Source organism: Schistocerca piceifrons, chromosome 2, assembly GCF_021461385.2.
Source record: "Schistocerca piceifrons isolate TAMUIC-IGC-003096 chromosome 2, iqSchPice1.1, whole genome shotgun sequence".
Taxonomy (NCBI): Eukaryota; Metazoa; Arthropoda; class Insecta; order Orthoptera; family Acrididae; genus Schistocerca; species Schistocerca piceifrons.
This window is the reverse complement of record NC_060139.1, coordinates 472,601,378-472,625,590: the sequence shown is the minus strand read 5'-3', so window position 1 is coordinate 472,625,590 and position 24,213 is coordinate 472,601,378. Positions and strand designations below refer to the sequence as shown.

General features: G+C 42.0%; 1 protein-coding gene across 2 annotated transcripts in view; it reads left to right on the top strand.

Annotated features, from left to right (window-relative positions):
• The first annotated feature begins 803 nt into the window (after positions 1–803).
• LOC124776893 (probable enoyl-CoA hydratase, mitochondrial) overlaps positions 804–24,213 on the top strand; it is an 83,732-nt gene continuing 60,322 nt past the window's right edge. Inside the window, exons 1-2 of one of the 2 annotated variants that reach the window (XM_047252080.1) lie at positions 804–914; positions 3,049–3,249. In XM_047252080.1, coding sequence (XP_047108036.1) covers positions 3,156–3,249 — 94 coding nt within the window. In that variant the 5' untranslated portion in view covers positions 804–914; positions 3,049–3,155. Of the gene's footprint in view, positions 915–1,028; positions 1,231–3,048; positions 3,250–24,213 lie in introns of those variants that run through there. The other variant, XM_047252079.1, reaches the window with a different exon arrangement.

Sequence of the window (24,213 nt, the reverse complement as noted above, 5' to 3'; positions counted from 1 at the left end):
TGGAAGAAATTAAGGAATTCTGCGATCTAGGGGGAGCAATGAGGATATCAAACCAAACTAGCACTGGCAAAATGGGCATTCCTGGCCAAGAGAAGTCAACTAGTTTCAAACATTGGGCTTAGTCTGAAGAAGAAATTTCTGAAAAAGTATGATTAAGAACACGGCCTGTGGGAAAACCGGAACAAATGTGGCGTACAACAGAAAAATGCCAAAAAATGTGTGGAATGCTAAGGTATGGAATGAGTAGATTCTCCGCAGAATCGGCGAGGAAAGGAAGATATGGAAAACGCTGACAAGAAGAAGGAACAATATGGTAGGACATTTTTTAAAACATCACGGAATAACTTCCAAGGTACTAGAGGGTGCTGTAGAAGGTAAAAACCGTAGAGGAAAACAGAAACTGGAATACATTCAACAAATAATTTAGGACTTAGGTTGCAAGTGTTACTCTGCGATTATGAGGTTAGTATAGAAAGCAATTCGTGGCGGGCCGCTTCAAACCGATCAGAAGACTGATGTCTCAAAAAAAGTGTTAAGAGTATACTCTTCTGGACACTTAGTGAATATTTGAATGTGTGAATATTTGAATGTGTGAACAGCAGTCACCATCTCGACACTTCACATCCGTGACTGACGAGAACAAATGTGGCAGGGCTCAACTCAGAAAATGGCCTCGCAAAATTCTGCCGTGTTAATTCACTTTCGTTAGTCCATACATTACTGTATCCACAACATTTATACAGCTGAAGTAATGATAAGAGTATCTTTGTTATATCCTTTTAGGAGATGGACTCCGAGTGTTAAAAGGCATATCGCAAAGGTCAATTAGCCTTGTAAACATCTGCCATGTAAAGTAGTTGTAAACAGAAGTGTTCACATATTACCAGTAAACGGGCAAGACGAAAATATATTTGGTATGTTTTTAATCTGCAATGGCTTGATATTTCACATGATTGAAATATCCAGCGCGATGGACTTTCTTCTATTTATCTTTACAAGTGGGTTGGTAATGGCCTTGGACTTCGAGCAAGCGGCATATCGACGTGCTGCATTAAACAAATAGCCGGCTGTGCCGTAGTATCAGTTGGTGAGAAGCGATCTCGGCGAATAAATATTTGTGCTGGTCTGGACCAAAAATGGCACTAACTTTCAACATTACGCGTGTATTAACTGGGCGAGTATCTGGGATCTCCAGGTGGTCATACGTTGCTTCGAAAAATTATGCGACAAGTATGTACTGTAGTGTTTCATATGACGATTCAGCCGCCTTAAAGCCTTGTGGCATTTAGCAACTAAATAATGTTATTCGACTGGTCGGTGTTGTGTTGTTTGCTGTTATGGCAGAAATACTGTCGTTTCAATGTTGCTGCCTATTCGGAATATGCTATTTTACACACCTGTTAATTTTCCACGGATCGTGTGTAGGATGTATGAAAGTAGTGACGTGGAACGAAACTTGCACCATTTAACCCCTAACAGTGCTATACATACCTAGTCTGAATGGATTTTTCTACATTAATCGATTCGCGATTCAGGTAAAATCTTTATAGAGATGGCAGTTATGCTGGAGAAAGCAATATTAATATTAGTGTGGTGTGTGCGTAGTTCCACGTAATATAAATGTATTAAACTCAAAAATCATTGTACACAACTATTCCATCTATGTGGAGCATGTTATTTATGAAAAACGTACATAATGCAGCTTTCTCTGAAACAATCTTCTACCCAATGATGTGGAATGTCAGTAATAAAATATATACATAAAATTGTTAAAGTTGTAAAGTTCTTGGTCTGGCAATTTCTGTGTAGTTTTCTTGCAGTTAACCTACATTGCTCTGTAGTGAGAGTGACGAATTCCAGATCGGAAGTTAGTGCTCATTAAAACCATGTGTAGAATAATTTTATGTGAACTTTGAACTCTCTATTCTTCACTTGAGGTTACAGGATCTCATTTTTGTTGTTATAATCGTCTTGAGATTTAGGCTCTTAGTCTTAGTTTTGGTAACTGTTAAAAGTTAAACCTGATAGACTGTGCTTGTTTCCTTCTTGCTTTGGAAAAAAAAGAACCATAAATTAAATTAGTCACGTGAACATAAAAGGATAGTGCATGATGATGAGGGAGCTTGTTTTGATAGCACCAGGATTAAGAAACAAGTGGACAGAACTTGATATGTCTATTAGTGTGGTAAGACTGAAGTCGTTGTGTGCATAATAAGTGTGTACACTTGACTCGGGATGGGAACATTGTTTGTGTGATAACTGAATTTAGATTCCCTGAAAACACTAAGGAAAAATTAAAACCAGTTCTTTTTGGCTGAAAGTTACACATATTGGACCCCCAATGCATTTAAATATGTCACAGACATAAACATTGGGTTCTTTACAATCCAGTTTGTTACCACAACCAGATTTTCTTTCATATTCATTGACTTCACCAACTCACAACTAAATAGCACCATCCAGCCTAACCTAGACCACGGGCTGTAGCCTACTACAGATTAGTCTGTCACTACAACCAAGGTATCAGAGGGGGGAGTGGGCCCAATACATATCTTTAGTCCACTTTTGTAATTAAGAATTTGTCCACATTTGCTTAATTATTCTCTTGTTGAGTGTTGAAGCAGAATCTGAATGTTTTAGTTATTTTTACATCTTGGTTATTAGTGGCTTGCTCAGTGTATGCCACCAGTGAAGAAGCAAGCTGTAAAGACACAGTGAACTGAAATTCTTCAGTATTGACTATTAAAGATCTTTTATTAGTAGTGTAATAAAACAATTTTTTAAGCACTATTGAGGAGTAAAGCTGATAGACAACATAACTCTGAAGAGAGTACTGAAAATTACTTTGTGCCCTGCTCCCAGTCTTGCATTTTTATCACGTAATGTGCTTTAAAATTAACATTGGAGACTTTTCTATTATCTAAAGTTGGTAATCTGAATTTAGGTACTTCAAAGTTTTTATTTTTATAATGAGAAGTGCGTACATGGTTTTTTCCATAAGTATGTTGTGATTTCCATGCTCTGTATATTATTCATATATCATTCCAGGTGGTGCATACACACACATTCTAACTGAGACAGCTGGAGAGAAAAAAAATGTTGGTATCATAAAATTAAACCGACCCAAAGCTTTGAATGCCCTGTGCAATGATTTGATGCATGAAGTTGGAAGTGCTCTTGATGCATTTGAGAAAGATGACAATATTGGTGCTGTTATCATTACTGGAAGTGAGAAAGCATTTGCAGCAGGTAAGTTAGTATGCAAAGAGTGTATCCAGACAGATTAGCAAATAAATTTTTTTGATAGATTTTATTTTCATTGCAATATGGACCCTGCTGGAACTACCTACTCAGCTGCAGTCAATTGTAAGAGCATACTCAAAAAGTCAGATTATAAAAGTGTGTGTGTGTGGTCATTAAAAAAAGCTGTTATTGGTGGTTTTAGTCTCCTAAACACCTGCCTAGCTGTTCCATATAATCAAATCACATCTACATGCTTTCCAGAACATTGTAGTAATGTCTCCACCCTCCTGTATAGAATTTCACCACCCAGAAATTAAACCAGTTGACAACAACAGTTTAAACGTTTCCAACAGAAATGCTGAAAAGCGTCCTTGGTACAGACAGCAGTGGGCGAATGTGCATTTTCATGGACGACTATCCCAGATAATAGTTACTCATACCACTGGTTTTTGGTGACGCATTTCAGTTCCAAAGTTCAGGTCAGTGGCAATTGTTGACACTTGTTCCATGCAATCATCCAAAACAATTTCATCAATGAGAGCAATAAATAGTCGTCATTTTTTGAATAAAGGAGATCCTTCTAATTTTTTTTAAAGTGAAGAATGGCACCACTGAATCAACTGTTGGTTTGATTCTGCATTGGCATCTGTAACAACACGGGAAAATAAATCATCTCCACTCTTGTCAGTAGTGGCCCAAAAACACTTGCCTAGTTAACATTCTGTGCTTGTCTTTACTAACTGACCTTACACGATTTGCAATATCTGAGCTTTTCCAAGACAGCTGCGTAAGGAACGGTATATCCGAAACGAAGAAATTCATTAGTTGGAACAACTGTTGTTGCTTTATTAGCAGTGTATGGTACACCTGTTGGACAAATTGATGATTAATCTGGATACTGAGTGCCACTTGGCTGTTAATTGTGCACGTTAGTTCAGCTTTTAGTGTCTAGACACAGTTCATCTAACCATTCCTTTGCTCATTTCTGTAGGTCCATGAACTAGGTGTAACATATGATGAATATGATAAGCTGTAAATCCTTGTGCACGTAAAAATTGAATTACAGCACACTTTGCAAATAACAGAAACAATAATTTTATAAGCCATTGTTGTTCTCACTTGTAACCGAGACTGCCAAATCAAAACAATGACTTGTGACTTCATAGACAATCAGTAGATGGTTCTGTCTTTGTGAAATTTGTGAAACTTTGTTCTGAGCAGCTGATGTTAGGCGTATGAAAATGGACATTAATTATCAAATATACTTCACATGATTATATTTGTGCAGTGTCAAATGCAATGTGAGGTCTTTCTTTTGATATTTTGGACTGAGTGATGTGCTCTCAGGCATCTACTCACGCTGCTTTCTGCTAACACTTAGGACAAAGTGATTAGGTTTAAATGCATCAGTTTGATAATTTCAAAGTTGGTTAATAGCCACTTCAGCTGTTAATATGGCCTTCATTGAAGAACATGACCATTCACATTCAGAGGCCAGTTTCAAGTGGGTCTAAAATTGCTATTGTAATACAATGGATATATGAACATTTTACACAGTAGGACACAAAAACTAAGTTCATGTATTTACAAAATTAGTGCCAAAAGAATATATAGAATCTTAGATTATGGTCTGGTGAAGCCATGGTAAATGATCAAGAAAGTAAAAAGTATGTCACTTTAAAAGTGATATGCTTCACATCAGGAAAAGTGTGTATGTGAATGATTATAAAACTGTTTAGTCTGATACATTTAAACAAAAAATTGGCATGCTTGAGGAGGAGGAGTTGTATTTTGAGGTGTTCAAAATTTTAAACACTTGCTTTGCCAACGGAAAAACTACAAGTATAATATATTTCTGCTTCATTTTTTGTTGAAATTTCATATCTCCGAGTCATTTTTTGAGGTATGGAGACCAAACATATATACAGGGTCTCTCAGCTAACTCTGCCACCTCTGCACCTCTGGAACAACAATAGATATTCCAAAAGCTGGTTTTCACCAGCATGAACGTACGGCAGGGACTTTAGAAACCAAATACTATGCAAAATTTTTAAACGTAAACAAATACTATTTTCCACACAAACTTGTGTATTTTTAAATGGTACCCCCTATTATTTTGTATGCAATCAATAGCATAAAAAAATCACAAAAATAATGGTGTTGGTTGTATCACAATACGTCAATTATATCCCGAGAAATTGCAAAGCGAAGTTGACGCTTGAAATAAATGAAGTGCACAGCTTACGCACATCCTGGGACTCAAGTGTGCACGTCATGCTGCCTGTGTCAGGGGCTCACACAATGTGAAGGTATGTGCAATCCACAGAAATAAACAAGTAACACATCCAATGCAAAGTTATGTTTTTCAGATTGTAAATGTATGTTTATTCTAGCGAAATGACAACTAGAGCTACAATTAGAGATAACACACTTGAATTCACTTTGATAAACACATTTACTAGTGCCCTGTTGCCCACAGAAGCTGTATTGTTCTGCATTACATCCAGCATAGAAAATACACCCACATCTCGACCAATGAAACTGTGTCACGTCAACATATGTTCGAAGTGCCCTCCGTTTGCATCAATACACGTTTGCAGACGGGTAACGAGAGAGTGTTGCACAGATTGTAGAGTTTCTATAGATATTGCCGCACAAGCTGCAGTAATATAATGTTGCATATTCTCTATTGTCGTTGGGGGTTCTTGATGCACTCTGTCACTCACTGCGCCCTAGAGAAAGAAGTCTAATGGCATCAAGTCGGGGGTTCGTGCTGGCCATCGCACAGTACCTCCCCATCCCATCTACCTATTTGGAAATGTCACATCTAGACTATCTGAGGCAACATTTGCATTGTGTGCGGGACATTCATCATGTTGGAACCACATTGATAGACAAGTTTCCAACCCTAGATCCCCCATGAGGAGTACTAGTGTGTGTTGACGAAATAATGCATATCACTGTTCATTTAATGTTCCACGGTAAAAATAGGGACGTACAGTACAGTTAGCAGTGATACCACATCAAACATTGACACTCTACTGTCGTTGATGAGCAACTTTGTGAATCCAGTGGGGATTTTGTGTGGACCAGTAGTACATGTTCCGCAGATCACATTACCGTGATATTTATAAATGACACCTCGTCTGTAAACATCGTATTGCTTAGGAATACTGGATTACCTTTCAACTGCTGAAATGCAAAACAACGTAATGCAATCTGGGATTCAAAGTCATTCCTGTTCAGTTCTTGGTGCAGTGAGATATATAACGGATGAAACCAATGCCAATGCTAGATTCTGCACACACTACTGTGGCTTATTCCTACACCTCGTGCAATTTCTTGTACACTCACCTGAGGATTGTGTGCTACGGGAGCCAGAACAGCAATTTAGTTTCCATTGCCAGTTGCTGGCATTGTACGTCGACATTTTGTGGAAGCCCAGCTTCCTGTTTCTGTGAGTGTCTTGCAGATATTGTCAATGGTTCGACGTGAAGGACACCGCCAATCTGGGTAGCATTCAGCATACAGTGTCACAGCTGCGGTTGCATTTCAGTGACATTCGCCATAAATTAAAATAATATCTAGTTGTTCTTCATTACTGAAGGCTGGCATATTGACTATATGATGGCAAATGAAACAAGCCACAAGAAAACAGATTTTAACGTGGCAACGTGTGTGAATTACGTTAAAATATGAGAGCAGTTCAGGAGACCAGATTAGGAGATACTTGTATCACTGAAGGTAGTGTGTGCTGTGGTGATATTGGTATGTTTACGGCAGGGCACAGGCGCCAGTGCAGGAAACCCCTGCTCTGAGCACAGTACTACATGTGATGCATTACGTCAGAAACTGTGACACCATTGCTATCCTTTACAAGCCACATATTTCAGAAATGATGATGATAAGAAACGTGAAACCATGTGTGTTACCATTAATTGTACCTCTAGTTGTCATTTTGCAACCATAAACATTATAAGCAGGACATCCATCATTCTGATACCACATCATTTGACACATTATAAGAGATGGACCAGTTCAAGTAAGGTACAGCTCAAGAAGGGGCTAAACTATCACCCCTTTAGGAGTGCCATCAATGAAATATGGGCCAGTGATGTGTTGTCATACAATACCACACCATACATTAATGCACTGACGTAGTACGTCAATGACATCACTATTACTGGCAGCATGAGATGCACAGTCGATTCTCAGGATGTGCACTTCATTTATTTAAAGCGTCAACATTGCTTCGCAATTTCTCGGGATGTAATTGACGTATTGTGAGGCAACCAATGCCATTATTTTTGTGATTTTTCATGCTATTGATTGCATACGAAATAATAGGGGGTGTCCATTTAAAAATGCCACCCCTGCGGGTCCGGGGATTAGAATAGGCCCGAGGTATTCCTGCCTGTCGTAAGAGGCGACTAAAAGGAGTCCCTTCCCCTCAAGGGGGTAGTTAGCGCCTGTGTCCGGAGACGGACGGTTCCACGACCTTTATTTGCGGTCATTTTGCTTTTTCACTTCTCGTTTCTTCCTTCCTTTGGTTGGTTCCTTTCTTTGCTCTTCTCCACCTCACTGTCTTCCTTACTCTTTCCCCTGCAAAGTCTCATTGCCTTCTTCTCCTTGCCTTCTCATTGCCGTCTTCTCCTTGCCTTCTCTGGTCTCCGCCTCGGCATTTGAGACAGTCTGTCCTCTCTCTCTCTCTCTCTCTCTCTCTCTCTCTCTCTCTCTCTCTCTCTCTCTCTCCTTTTTCCTCTTCTTCCTTCCTCCCTATGCGCGCCTGAAGGCCGACCCACGCGTTCGCACGCGTAGCCGGTGACGGGGTAACGCGTAATTCCCCGCCCTGGGTAGACATGTAAGGCACGCGCGTACCCCCTGGTAAAGGCCAGGCCCGGGGAGGGGTGATTGCCTGAGCTGATACCTTCTGACCATGCCGATTGGTCCCTCCGTCTGTTTCTCGGGAGGTGTGACCTGAGGTGTAAACAATCACCTAAGGCGGGAGTGCCCTCTGAGAGGGTCTCCACAAGGAAGGAGTGCGCCATCGGAGACGCTGGCAATCATGGGGGATTCCTCCGCAATGGATTTCACTCCACCTCTCTCGACTTCTGCCCAAAAACGGAAACTTGACCAGCTACCAGTGACAAAAGTACTACCGCCTGCCCCACAGTTCCTCGTCGTTTCTCGATCTGAGGACGGAAAGGATTTTTCCTCTGTCAACCCTTTCGTTTTCCAGAAGGGTGTACATGCCATAGCCGGATCTGTCAAATCTTGTACCGGGTTGCGTAACGGTACCTTATTACTCGAAACTGAGAGCGCCTTTCAGGCACAAAAACTGCTTCGGGCCACACTCCTGTACACGTTCCCTGTCCGGGTGGAGGCTCACCGAACTTTGAATTCGTCTCGTGGTGTGGTCTATACTAGATCCCTCGACGGCTTGACTGACGAGGAGATTCAATCTTTCCTCGCTGAGCAGGGTCATGAAAAAGGTCAACAATGACCTTGTACCAACCCGGACACTTTTCTTGACCTTTGATAGTGTTAAGCTGCCATCACGCATAAAGGCGGGCTACGAGGTTATTTCTGTTCGCCCCTATGTCCCGACACCTACGCGCTGCTACCAGTGTCAGCGTTTCAATCACACTCGACAGTCTTGTTCCAATGCGGCTAAATTTGTCACTTGTGGCAGGGATGCCCATGAGGGTGACTGTCCACCTCAGTCTCCTCATTGTGTGAACTGTCAGGGTGACCATGCCGCATCCTCCCGCGACTGTCCTGTCTATAAGGAAGAACGCTGTATCCAAGAAATTCGGGTCAAAGAGAAAGTGCCCACCTCGGCTGCTCGCAAGCTATTGGCTAGTAGGAAGCCCACGTTGCTCCCAGCGGGGAAATACAGTACTGTCCTCGCCTCTCCTCGGACTACCAGGGAGGTGGCAACCCAGACATGCGATCTGACCTTCAGCACCACGGTCGTCCGTTCGGCCAGTGCTAAGATCGCGCGGTCGACGTCTCCTCTTCCTCCCATCACCCCACAGACACCAGCCCCTTCATCAGCTTCTGCTAAGACGAAGACCCAGAAGTCAGAGGCACGGGCCTTCAAGAAGGAACCGTCCCGTGCAGACTTCCTACGTACCTCGACCTCCCAGCCTTCGACCGGTACTACCACCAAACGACCTTCCAAGAAGGCTCATAGGAAGCACAGTTCTCCTTCTCCGCCACGGCGCATTTCTTCTCCTGCGCCACCCAGCGGTTGCCGCCCCAGGCCGTCATCCATTTCACCTGGCTGCACCGCTGGTAGCCGAACATCTGGCCGTTCACCAGCGGAGGAAGCTCCCCCTCCCGGCCATCTTCCCAAGATGGCCGATGAACCTATAGACCCAATGGACGATGACTGTCCGCCTACTGATAGCGGCGGCAGTGCTCGCTCGAAGCCAGGCCCTCCGCGGCCTTCGAGGTGACCCCTTCTTTCATCTTCCTTTTTTTTCTTATGATGGCACTTATTCACTGGAATATTCGCAGCATTCGCTCCAACCGAGAGGACTTGAAGTTGCTGCTCCGCTTGCACCGTCCGCTCGTCGTAGCCCTCCAGGAAACGAAGCTACGCCCATGCGATCAAATTGCCTTGGCACGCTACACCTCTGTGCGTTTTGACCTACCCCCTGTGGTAGGTATCCCAGCTCATGGAGGGGTTATGTTGCTGGTCCGGGATGATATTTACTACAATCCCATCACGTTGCACACCGGCCTGCAGGCAGTTGCCATCCGCATTACTCTCCCCACTTTTACATTTTCCATTTGTACCGTTTACACTCCATCGTTGTCTGCCGTTACCAGGGCAGACATGATGCAACTTACTGCTCAGCTACCTGCACCATTTTTGTTAACTGGAGACTTCAATGCCCACCAACCCTTTGGGGCTCTCCAGCATCCTGCCCGAGGGGCTCCCTGTTAGCAGACCTTTTCAACCAGCTCAATCTTGTCTGCCTCAATACTGGCGCCCCTACTTTCCTTTCGGACACATCTCACACCTATTCCCATTTAGACCTCTCTACATGTACTCCCCAACTTGCACGCCGGTTTGAGTGGTATGCACTTTCTGATACATATTAGAGCGACCCCTTCCCGTGTGTTATCCATCTCCTGCAGCATACCCCCTCTCCGTGCTCATCTAGTTGGACCATCTCCAAAGCAGACTGAGGGCTCTTCTCTTCCATGGCGACCTTTCCGGATCAAACCTTCACAAGCTGCGATAGTCAGGTCGCACACCTCACGGAAGTCATTCTCACTGCTGCTGAATATGCCATCCCTCACCCTACTTCTTCTCCACGTCGCGTACCGGTCTCCTGGTGGACCGCAGCATGTAGAGACGCTTTACGTGCTCGTCGACGTGCTTTACGCACCTTTAAATGCCACCCTACAGTGGCGAATTGTATCAATTATAAACGATTACGTGCACAGTGTCGTCGTATTATTAAAGAAAGCAAGAAAGCCAGCTGGGCTGCTTTCACAAGCACCTTCAACAGTTTTACTCCTTCTTCTGTTGTCTGGGGTAGCCTGCGCCGGCTATCTGGCACTAAGGTCCACTCACCAGTTTCTGGCTTGACGGTCGCGAATGACGTCCTTGTGGCCCCTGAGGCTGTCTCCAATGCCTTCGGCCGCTTTTTCGCAGAGGTTTCGAGCTCCGCTCATTACCACCCTGCCTTCCTCCCCCGCAAACAGGCAGAGGAGGCTAGGCCACCTAACTTCCGCTCCTCGAATCGTGAAAGTTATAATGCCCCATTCACCATGCGGGAACTCGAAAACGCACTTGGCCGATTACGGTCCTCCGCTCCAGGACCTGATTCTATTCATATTCAGATGCTGAAGAACCTTTCTCCTGCGGGTAAAGGTTTTCTTCTTCATACTTACAATCGCATCTGGATTGAGGGACATGTTCCCGCATGCTGGCGCGAGTCTATTGTTGTCCCGATTCCTAAGCCAGGGAAGGACAAGCACTTGCCTTCCAGTTATCGACCCATCTCGCTTACCAGCTGTGTCTGTAAAGTGATGGAGCGAATGGTTAACTCTCGATTGGTTTGGCTGCTCGAGTCTCGACGCCTACTTACCAATGTACAATGTGGATTTCGTAGGCGCCGCTCTGCTGTTGACCATCTGGTTACCTTGTCGACCTTCATTATGAATAACTTCTTGCGGAAGTGCCCGACTGCGGCTGTGTTCTTTGATTTGGAGAAGGCTTACGACACCTGTTGGAGGGCGGGCATTCTCCGCACCATGCATACATGGGGCCTTCGCGGTCGCCTCCCTCTTTTTATTCGTTCCTTTTTAATGGATCGACAATTCAGGGTACGTGTGGGTTCTGTCCTGTCAGACACCTTTCACCAGGAGAATGGGGTGCCACAGGGCTCAGTTTTGAGCGTCGCTCTCTTCGCCATAGCGATCAATCCAATAATGGATTGCCTCCCAGCTGATGTATCAGGCTCCCTTTTCGTGGACAATTTTACCATCTATTGCAGCGCGCAGCGTACGTGTTTCCTGGAGCGCTGTCTTCAGCGTTCTCTTGACCGTCTTTACTCCTGGAGTGTCGCCAATGGCTTCCGTTTTTCTGCCGAGAAGACGGTCTGTATTAACTTCTGGCGCTACAAAGAGTTTCTCCCACCGTCCTTACGACTCGGTCCCGTTGCTCTCCCATTTGTGGAGACAACAAAATTTTTAGGTCTTACATTTGACAGGAAACTTAGCTGGTCTCCACATGTGTCATATTTGGCTGCCCGTTGTACCCGTTCTCTAAATGTCCTCCGTGTTCTCAGTGGTATGTCGTGGGGAGCGGATCGAACCGTCCTACTTCGCCTATATCGGTCGATCGTCCGCTCCAAGCTGGATTATGGGAGCTTCGTATATTCCTCTGCACGGCCATCCATCTTACGCCGCCTCAACTCCTTACAACATCGGGGTTTACGACTTGCGATCGGAGCGTTTTATACTAGTCCCGTCGAGAGTCTTCATGCTGACGCTGGTGAGTTGCCACTCACCTACCGCCGCGATATACTGCTTTGTCGGTATGTCTGTCAGCTACTGGCAAAGCCCGACCACCCGTCTTATCGTTCCTTTTTTGATGACTCTGTCGACAGTCAATACGGGTTGTATGTCTCTGCCCTGCTACCCCCTGGAGTTCGCTTTCGTCGCCTCCTTCAACACCTTAATTTTTCACTCCCTGCAACCTTTCGAGTGGGCGAGAGCCACACACCACCTTGGCTCCAGGCTCAGGTTCGCGTCCACCTTGACCTCTGCTCGCTCCCGAAGGAGGTTACCCCCGGTTCAGTCTACCACTCCCGTTTTGTCGAACTTCGTTCGAAGTTCATTAATATGACCTTCATTTATACAGATGGCTCTAAGACCAATGACGGGGTCGGGTGTTCTTTTATTGTCGGGGCACAAAGTTTCAAATACCGGCTCCATGGCCATTGTTCGGTCTTCACAGCTGAGCTCTTTGCCCTCTACCAGGCTGTTCTTTACATCTGCCGCCACCGACATTCTGCATATGTCATCTGCTCCGATTCCCTGAGCGCTATCCAGAGCCTCAGCGATCCGTACCCGGTTCACCCTTTCGTGCACCGGATCCAACGCTCTCTTCAGCAGCTGGTGGACGTCGGTTCTCCGGTTAGTTTTATGTGGGTTCCTGGCCATGTCGGTATCCCTGGGAACGAAGCTGCAGATGCCGCGGCCAAGGCTGCGGTCCTCCAGCCTCGGACAGCTTCTTGTTGTGTCCCTTCGTCAGATTGTAGCAGGGTCATTTGTTGGCGCATTTTATCGCTGTGGCATGCCGATTGGGCTGCACTTACAGACAACAAGCTTCGGGCCTTGAAACCTCTTCCTGTGGCTTGGACGTCCTCCTCACGCCCTTCTCGGCGGGAGTAGGTAGTTTTGGCCCGGTTACGAATTGGACACTGCCGGTTCAGCCATCGCCATTTGCTGACGGCTGCGCCGGCGCCGGCGCCGTTCTGCCCATGTGGGCAATTGCTGACGGTCCGCCACATTTTAACGTCCTGTCCGGATTTTAACACCCTCCGTCTTGATCTTGGCATGCCATGTACTGTAGAAGCCATTTTAGCGGATGACCCACGAGCAGCTGCTCGCGTTCTTCATTTTATCAATTTGACAACCCTCTCAAAGGACATTTGATTATGCTGTTTTCTTTTTTTAATCCTATGCCTGTCAGTCTGTCTTTTATCGTGTTTTCCGTTTCGTTGCTGTTTTAAACTTGTGACTCGCGGTGCATTCCTAACAAAGTCTGGGCGCTAATGACCGTTGAAGTTGTGCGCCCTAAAACCACAAAAAAAAAAAAAAAAAAAAAAAAAAATTTAAAAATGCACAAGTGTGTGTTGAAAACCATGTTTGTTTGTTTGTTTATGTTTTAAAATTTTGCATAGTATTTGGTTTCCTAAGCCCCTGCTGTATGTTCATGCTGGTGAATATCTGTTGTTGTTCACGAGATATTTGAGGTGGCAGAGTTAGGTGAGACACCCTGTATACAAAATTCAGTAAGATTTTAAAATAGTTGCATAAGGGATATATCTACCCTATTTTTACTTTTTTAAGCATCTGACATTGCTTCACTGCAGGTGTAGAATGTAAGATTCTACTGTACTGATACTGTATATCGGCATACTTTTTTTTCTCTCCATCCTATTATTTGAAATGTTTGCGTATCCATTGTATCACACATTTACAATGATACTTTCAGATCCACGTGAAAATAGTCTCTGGGCGAGAAGATTGAAACCATTTGTGGACTTCAGTAGAGACAATATTAGCAACTGGAGTGGCTATTAATTAACTCAGTACATGCTCTCCAAACGAGGGGAAGCAAATGGTTCCCAAATTCCTCAACTAAACAATCAGTGCTGGAACTGTGAAGGTGTTGCCTCATGATCTTCAGCATATCACCAATTTTGATGCAATTAAAATGTCTTTTCTGAAACATTTTTTATGGCCAATATGTTTGTATTCATGATACCTCCAATGCGAGATAACAATTACCAGAAAGGGGGGGAAAAAACATTCCCAGCATCTGATAACCACACGAATACCATCTCCTCATTATTACGAACAAATTAAGTGGAAAAGATGGTTTTGTATTATTAAAGTCCTCACCTTCTTGTAACAAGTTACTCTATTTGTAGTGATATCTTCATCGATTTGTTTTCATAACCAGTAGGATAGTTTGCAGTAATCAGCAATACACAGAAAAATAGTTTTACTGAAATTGAAAGTTTATGATACTATTTACAATGTGTTCCATACACTCACTCTATCATTCCTTGGGCTATATGGTGCAGTGCTGCTTGGGAATAATATTAGGAAATGTTTTCTTAGTATACTTTGCCACCAGTACAGTTCGTTTTTTTTCAGTTGTGTTGTAGCCGCCATAGGTTGCTGAATGCTGTGATTATATTGTGATTGAGGCAAGATAGATTCAATTCATAGCTAAGAGATGTCATACTCTTATTGATTACTTAATATCATGCTGACAGTTTAAATAACTTATTGGCTTGCAGATGGGTAAATGTCCTTAATAACCACCAATGTTTCAGCAGGCAAAGACCATATCTTTTTTTTTTTTTTTATTTTCTCCACATATGATAGTTTTTATATTGTCTTTGCTTCATTTTTTATTGTAATTTGTTACCTCCAATTCATTCATTTGAGATATGGAGACCAAACAGTGTCATAAGGCAAAATTTAGAGAATGGAATGAGTAGCTATCTGTTGTGATCACAACTTTTGTATCTCAACATTCGATATATGGGAAGGTAAGGTCATGTTGCTATAACCCTCCCTCCCCTTGTTTTGTACCTAGAAATGTTGGTCATTTCTACTTTAATTCATTGCATCAATCAACTAGCATTGTGTGATAAGAGACAGTCACTGTTTTATCATATCCCAAATAATGTCATGATGATTATGAGTTCCAAAAAGTTGCCATAACTATTCCACCTACAAAATATAAAACTTGGTTGTGGCTCTTTTGCCTTACCAGCCCATTATTTTGTCCCCAGGGCATGATAGTGAATCCATGTTTTGTCTAGAGTCACTTGGCAGCTGTAAATATTCTTGATTATGTTTGTTTTTTATTTGTAAAATTTTAGAAATTTCAAAATTTAAGTGTTTTGGTCAGTGTTAAACATGATGCATTTTGAGCTCTTCAGAAAATGTGCCCATTCATTCAAGAGTATTGGTGTGTGTGTGTGTGTGTGTGTGTGTGTGTGTGTGTGATGTGTGTGTGTGATGTGTGATGTGTGATGTGTGATGTGTGATGTGTGATGTGTGATGTGTGATGTGTGATGTGTGTGTAATCAGTGATATTAATACAATGGCTTATCACTGTACCATGAATTTGATCAACCATTTTTTCTGAATCAATGTTGGGTCAGTTGAACCCTTTGATACCACTTCGCCAACACACTACTGAATTGTAACCTTTTAACCAAACTGAGACTTCAGGCTACACTACAGATCAGTCTATCAGCACAGTCTACGTTAAAATGATGATGATGATGATAATTATTATTATTATTATTATTATTATTATTATTATTATTATTATCTTCACTTTGTCAGATGTTAAGTCCGGTTAAAAATGGAGTGACGCAGACCTTGATCAAGCGTCACTCCCTTTTAACTGTACGGTATATGTTATATTGCATTTAGGAACTTTCGGGTAATTGAACATGTATCAATAATTATGGATTTCTGTAGTTGTATATATATGTTTGGATGTAGCTGTATTGCATTGATGTACTGGTGGATATTTTGTGGTATGACTCCTGTAGTTGATAGTATAATTGGTATGATGTCAACTTTATCCTGATGCCACATGTCTTTGACTTCCTCAGCCAGTTGGATGTATTTTTCAATTTTTTTCTCCTGTTTTCTTTTGTATATTTGTTGTATTGGGTATGGATATTTCGATTAGTTGTGTTAATTTCTTCTTTTTATTGGTGAGTATGATGTCAGGTTTGTTATGTGGCGTTGTTTTATCTGTTATAATGGTTCTGTTCCAGTATAATTTGTATTCATCATTCTCCAGTATATTTTGTGGTGTATACTTGTATGTAGGAACGTGTTGTTTTAAAAGTTTATGTTGTAAGGCAAGCTGTTGATGTATTATTTTTGCGACATTGTCATGTCTTCTGGGGTATTCTGTATTTGCTAGTATTGTACATCCGCTTGTGATGTGATCTACTGTTTCTATTTGTAGTTTACAAAGTCTGCATTTATCCGTTGTGGTATTGGGATCTTTAATAATATGCTTGCTGTAATACCTGGTGTTTATTGTTTGATCCTGTATTGCAATCATGAATCCTTCTGTCTCACTGTATATATTGCCTTTTCTTAGCCATGTGTTGGATGCGTCTTGATCGATGTGTGGCTGTGTTAGATGATACGGGTGCTTGCCATGAAGTGTTTTCATTTTCCAATTTACTTTCTTCGTATCTGTTGATGTTATGTGATCTAAAGGGTTGTAGAAGTGGTTATGAAATTGCAGTGGTGTAGCCGATGTATTTATATGAGTGATTGCCTTATGTATTTTGCTAGTTTCTGCTCGTTCTAGAAAGAATTTTCTTAAATTGTCTACCTGTCCATAATGTAGGTTTTTTATGTCGATAAATCCCCTTCCTCCTTCCTTTCTGCTTAATGTGAATCTTTCTGTTGCTGAATGTATGTGATGTATTCTGTATTTGTGGCATTGTGATCGTGTAAGTGTATTGAGTGCTTCTAGGTCTGTGTTACTCCATTTCACTACTCCAAATGAGTAGGTCAATATTGGTATGGCATAAGTATTTATAGCTTTTGTCTTGTTTCTTGCTGTCAATTCTGTTTTCAGTATTTTTGTTAGTCTTTGTCTATATTTTTCTTTTAGTTCTTCTTTAATATTTGTATTATCTATTCCTATTTTTTGTCTGTATCCTAGATATTTATAGGCATCCGTTTTTTCCATCGCTTCTATGCAGTCGCTGTGGTTATCCAATATGTAATCTTCTTGTTTAGTGTGTTTTCCCTTGACTATGCTATTTTTCTTACATTTGTCTGTTCCAAAAGCCATACTTATATCATTGCTGAATCCTTCTGTTATCTTTAGTAATTGGTTGAGTTGTTGTTTTGTTGCTGCCAGTAGTTTTAGATCATCCATGTATAGCAAATGTGTGATTTTGTGTGGGTATGTTCCAGTAATATTGCAACCATAATTTGTATTATTTAGCATGTTGGATAGTGGGTTCAGAGCAAGGCAGAACCAGAAAGGACTTAATGAGTCTCCTTGGTATATTCCACGCTTAATCTGTATTGGCTGTGATGTGGTATTATTTGAATTTGTTTTGATATTAAGTGTGGTTTTCCAATTTTTCATTACTATGTTTAGGAATTGTATCAATTTACGATCTACTTTGTATATTTCCAATATTTGTAGTAACCATGAGTGGGGTACACTATCAAAAGCTTTTTGGTAATCAATGTATGCGTAGTGTAGCGACCTTTGTTTAGTTTTAGCTTGATATGTCACCTCTGGATCTATTATCAGTTGCTCTTTACATCCTCGTGCTCCTTTGCAACAGCCTTTTTGTTCTTCATTTATAATTTTGTTCTGTGTTGTATGTGTCATTAATTTCTGTTTAATGACTGAAGTTAATATTTTGTATATTGTTGGTAGGCATGTTATGGGGCGATATTTAGCTGGGTTCGCTGTGTCTGCTTGATCTTTAGGTTTCAGATATGTTATTCCGTGTGTAAGTGTATCAGGGAATGTGTATGGGTCTGCAATGTAACTGTTAAATAATTTAGTTAGATGTGAATGTGTTGAGGTGAACTTCTTTAACCAGAAATTTGCTATTTTATCATTTCCAGGGGCTTTCCAATTGTGAGTAGAATTAATTGCTTGGGTGACTTCATGTTGCAAAATTATCACTTCAGGCATTTGTGGTATCATCTTGTATGTGTCTGTTTCTGCTTGTATCCATCGTGCATGCCTGTTATGTTGTACCGGGTTTGACCATATGTTGCTCCAGAAGTGTTCCATGTCTGTTATGTTTGGTGGATTGTTTATTTTAATGTGTGTGTTATCTATTGTCTGGTAAAATTTCTTTTGGTTTGTGTTGAATGTTTGGTTTTGTTTCCTTCTATTTTCACTTTTTTTGTATCTTCTGAGTCGTTTGGCTAATGCTTGTAATTTCTGCTTCTTTTCGTCTAATTGCTCTGTCGCTTCTTGTTGTGAGATTTTACCCAACCTTTTTCGTGTTTTTTCCGGGATTTCATTTCTTATAAATTGTGTTAGCTGTCCGATGTCTTTTCTCAGTTTTTCTATTTTGATCTGTAGCCTGTGTTGCCATGCTGGTTTTGTGGGTTTCTTCTGTGTGTTGGTTGGTTCTGATCTCTGCCTAGTGTGTATATTTAGTGTAGTGAGTGCTCCTATATAAACCAGTAGTTGTAACTCTTCCATAGTTGTGTTTTCATTTATTTTGTTGTGTATGATTGTGTTGATAGTTTTTATTGTTGTTTCGACTTGTGGGTTATTTGGTGGTCTATGCAAGAATGGTCTAATGTCTGTATTTGTGCCTTTGTATTCTATATATGTTAGCTGAAATTTTTCTTCTATATCTAACATCTGTGTCACTTCGTGTTCTATTTGTGCTTGTTCTGTTATTATTATTATTATTCTGTTATTATTATTATTATTATTATTATTATTATTCTGGATTTACAATGTGAGTACATTTTTCCAGCACCTATTCTAGATTACAGTAAGTCACTAATTATTGTTCTCCACTCTTCTCTATTTGTCCATAAATCTTCAGGAATGTTGTTCTTCCTCATTGCTGACTGAACTCCGTGTATCCATGTATCAGGTGGTCGTCCCCTTTTTCTTCTTCCAATTGGTACCCAGTCGATTATGCATTTTGGTAGCCTTTCCTGTTCCATTCGTCTGATGTGTCCATACCATTTAAGTTGTTTGTGCTCGATGAAATCAATAATTGAATTTTTACATTTCATCTTGTCTCTGATTACTTCATTTCTTATTCTTTCTCGTCTTGATATTCTTGCTGAACGTCTCCAGAAATCCATTTCTGTGGCTAATAATTTTGATTTCAGTTGCCATTTTGTTGTCCACACTTCTGAACCATATGTAATAATGCTCCTAACTATTGTTTTAAAAATCCTTATTTTGTTATCAGTTGTTATGTGTTTGTCCCAGAGAATTCCATTCAATAAAGAGATTGTCGTCTTTCCAGAATTTATTCTTGATCTAATTTCTTTGTCCTGTTTCCCATCATTTATAATAATAATAATAATAATAATAATAATAATAATAATAATAATAATAATAATAATAATAATAATAATAATAGCCAACTGGAAAATGATAGAGGTGATTCGCAGGATATGCTTCGTGCAACCACCCTAGAAGGAAAATAAAGACAGAGGATGAGATGGTCAGATGAAGTTAATCGACACCTCATGGTCTGTTATTACCAAGCAACAAACCTAAGAACCAACACAACTGGATACAGATCACAAGTATACACAACATTTATTACCAGATACGCAGAATTAAAATTTTTAACCGAACAACGACTAGCTGATCAGATCCGTGGAATAATAAAAAATAACAGGATACTCCAGTCAGAATTATTACAATTTATAAGAAATGAAATGTCAGAAAAAAAACGAAAAAGGTTAGGTAAAATCACACAACAAGAAGCGATAGAGCAATTGGATGAAAAGAAGCAGAAATTACAAGCATTGGCCAAACGATGTAGAAGATACAAAAAAAAGTGAAAATAGAAGGAAACTAAACCAAACATTCAACACAAACCAAAAGAAATTTTACCAGACATTAGATAACACACACATTAAAATAGACAATCCACCAAGCATAACAGACATGGAACACTTCTGGAGCAACATATGGTCAAACCCGGTACAACATAACAGGCGTGCACGGTGGATACAAGCAGAAACAGACACATACAAGATGATACCGCGGATGCCTGAAGTGATAATTTTGCAACATGAAGTCACCCAAGCAATTAATTCTACTCACAATTGGAAAGCCCCTGGAAAAGATAAAATAGCAAATTTCTGGCTAAAGAAGTTCACCTCAACACATTCACATCTAACTAAATTATTTAACAGTTACATTGCAGACCCATACACATTCCCTGATACACTTACACATGGAATAACTTATCTGAAACCTAAAGATCAAGCAGACACAGCAAACCCAGCTAAATATCACCCCATAACATGCCTACCAACAATATACAAAATATTAACTTCAGTCATTACACAGAAATTAATGACACGTACAACACAGAACAAAATTATAAATGAAGAACGGAAAGGCTGTTGCAAAGGATCACGAGGATGTAAAGAGCAACTGATAATAGATCCAGAGGTGACATATCAAGCTAAAACTAAACAAAGGTCGCTACACTACACATACATTGATTACCAAAAATCTTTTGATAGTGTACCCCACTCATGGTTACTACAAATATTGGACATATGGAAAGTAGATCCTAAATTGATACAGTTCCTAAACATAGTAATGAAAAATTGGAAAACCACACTTAATATCCAAACAAATTCAAATAATATCACATCACAGCCAATACAGATTACGTGTGGAATATACCAAGGACACTCATTAAGTACTTTCTGGTTCTGCCTTGCTTTGAACCCACTATCCAACGTGCTAAATAATACGAATTATGAACACAATATTACTGGAACATACCCACACAAAATCACACATTTGCTATACATTGATGATCTAAAACTACTGGTAGCAACAAATAAAAAACTCAACCAATTACTAAAGATAACAGAAGTATTCAGCAATGATATAAATATGGCTTTTGGAACAGACAAATGTAAGAAAAATAGCATAGTCAAGGGAAAACGCACTAAACAAGAAGATTACATATTGGATAACCACAGCGACTGCATAGAAGCGATGGAAAAAACAGATACCTATAAATATCTAGGACACAGACAAAAAATAGGAATAGATAATACAAATATTAAAGAAGAACTAAAAGAAAAATATAGACAAAGACTAACAAAAATACTGAAAACAGAATTGACAGCAAGAAACAAGACAAAAGCTATAAATACTTACGCTATACCAATATGGACCTACTCATTTGGAGTAGTGAAATGGAGTAACACAGACCTAGAAGCACTCGATACACTTACACGATCACAACGCCACAAATATAGAATACATCACATACATTCAGCAACAGAAAGATTCAAATTAAGCAGAAAGGAAGGAGGAAGGGGATTTATCGACATAAAAAAACCTACATTATGGACAAATTATATATAAAAACAAAGATGAGGTGACTTACCGAACAAAAGCGCTGGCAGGTCGATAGACACACAAACAAACACAAACATACACACAAAATTCAAGCTTTCGCAACAAACTGTTGCCTCATCAGGAAAGAGGGAAGGAGAGGGGAAGACGAAAGGAAGTGGGTTTTAAGGGAGAGGGTAAGGAGTCATTCCAATCCCGGGAGCGGAAAGACTTATCTTAGGGGGAAAAAAGGACAGGTATACACTCGCACACACGCACATATCCATCCACACATACAGACACAAGCAGACATATTTAAAGACAAAGAGTTTGGGCAGAGATGTCAGTCGGGGCAGAAGTGTAGAGGCAAAGAAGTTGTTGAAAGACAGGTGAGGTATGAGTGGCGGCAACTTGAAATTAGCGGAGATTGAGGCCTGGCGGATGACGAGAAGAGAGGATATACTGAAGGGCAAGTTCCCATCTCCGGAGTTCGGATAGGATATTTTATTTTCTCAGGCTTGTCTGACATTTGGCATTACCCCCAAAGGCCTCACACTCAAAGTTCCCATCTCTGGCTGCAACCCTTCCTTCCATCAGTCCCTATACCAGTTCCAAACTGAACAATCCATTGCCCTCACCCACCTAATCCTTCACCTACACATCAACTCAGCCAATGATCACACCCGTCAACTCCTATCCTTAATAAAAGTTCTTAATCTTTCCTCTCCCACATCCACACCGGCTGTTCAGAGCATCCTCCTACAGGCCAACCGTAAATTAGAACAGCATGCCACCCTCCACCTCAAAAAACTATCCAATCTCCTGGTTTCCCACCTCCGGAAAGGCAACTCACTCACCCTTCACAACCTTTCCAGCAAACCTCAACCTCCTCTCATTGCACACAAACCCAGTCTCTCCCATCTACTCAATCTCCCACTTCCAGCTCCACTCCCTCCAAAACCTCAAAATTCCAATCAACACAATCTGGAACCACAACACCCTAATTCAGTAGTTAACCTTTCCTCCAAACCTCTCTCCCAATCCGAAACCTCTGTCCTATCCAAAGGCCTCACCTTCAGCCCCACTCCCAGATTCAACCAAACAGCCCTCGTCAAAGATTTACTGTCCTACACTCGTACTCTCTGCTGGAAGTATCACTTTGCCACGAAGAAAAATGATCCCAATCCTACTCCTAATGATCCGACTACTCAAGACACCTTCCAAATTGAACCCTGCCTGGAACAGTTCCGTCCTCCGTCACAGCGGGACCCACCTGCTCTTCCTCAAAATCACCCTCTCCAAACCTTCCAGGAATTTCTGACTTCCAGCCTTGCATCTCAATCCTTCTTAAAAAACCTTAATCCTACACCCAACATCACCACTGCTGAAGCCCAGGCTATCCGTGATCTGAAGGCTGACCGATCCATCGTCATTCTTCCGGCGGACAAGGGTTCCACGACCGTGGTACTTGATCGTCGGGAGTATGTGGCTGAGGGACTGCGTCAGCTTTCAGACAACACCACATACAAAGTTTGCCAAGGTAACCCCATTCCCGATGTCCAGGCGGAGCTTCAAGGAATCCTCAGAACCTTAGGCCCCCTGCAAAACCTTTCACCTGACTCCATCAACCTCCTGACCCCACCGACACCCCCCCCCCCCCCCCCCCCCCAGGGGGTCCACAACTCTTTCGTGGATACGTGCGTGGCGAGCACGGGGCCCCGAGCCATTGCAGCCTTCTTTCTCTCCCGGGCTGCATTTCCTTTCCCTTCCCCTCCTTTCCCCTCCATACCCCTTTCCCCTCGCCCTCTCCTCTCCCTCTATTGGTGTCCTTGCTTATGTTGGCCCCCGCTATCCTCCTGGTTCTGTTGGTTTTACACTCTGGCTTTGTTGCGTAATCATCTCCTCCTTCTGGCATTCCTTGGTCCCCCTCTGGGGTTTGACCTCCATTCCAAAATTTCTCTTCCGTAGTGTGAGCCATTTGGGGAAGAGCACCTTACCTAGTGTCTCCGACGTGTGCCCTCCTAGTATATTCCACCTTTTCTTCTCCGTCGTTGTCTGATGCTAGGGTGCATAGCCAGCACGGTAGCCAGCCCGTGTGGTGGGGTCGCTATGTACCCTTTTGGTTGAGCCCCCTGAACACACAGGGATCACACTTCTGATACCTGAGCTGTGACCTCCTCATGCATGCCTTGGAGTGGTTGCTCGTCATCCTGGAGCATCGGAACTCCCGGCAATGGCCGCCGTGCCAGACGGCCCTTGCTGTGGCTGGGTGGCGCCCGTGAGGAGAGCCCCTGATCGGAGTGGGTGGTATCAGGGCGGACGCTATGCAGATGAAACGCATAAGGGTCCAAACCTCTGGCCGCTCTTCTGCGGCCGTCTCTCTGCGTGGTACTGATTCCTCAAGTGCTGCTTCTCTTGCCCCTTCGGCCTTCCCTTCCGTGGCTACCCCCTGGGAGGAGGGTCAGGCCCGTCGTCTAGGGGCAAAACCTTTCCCCCGTTATCTAGTTTGCACCAGGACTGATGGAGATACTTTCACCAGTGTCAAACCTTTATTCTTTGTGGAACACATTGAAGACAAGTTCGGCGAAGTGGACTCCCTGAGCAAGATGCGG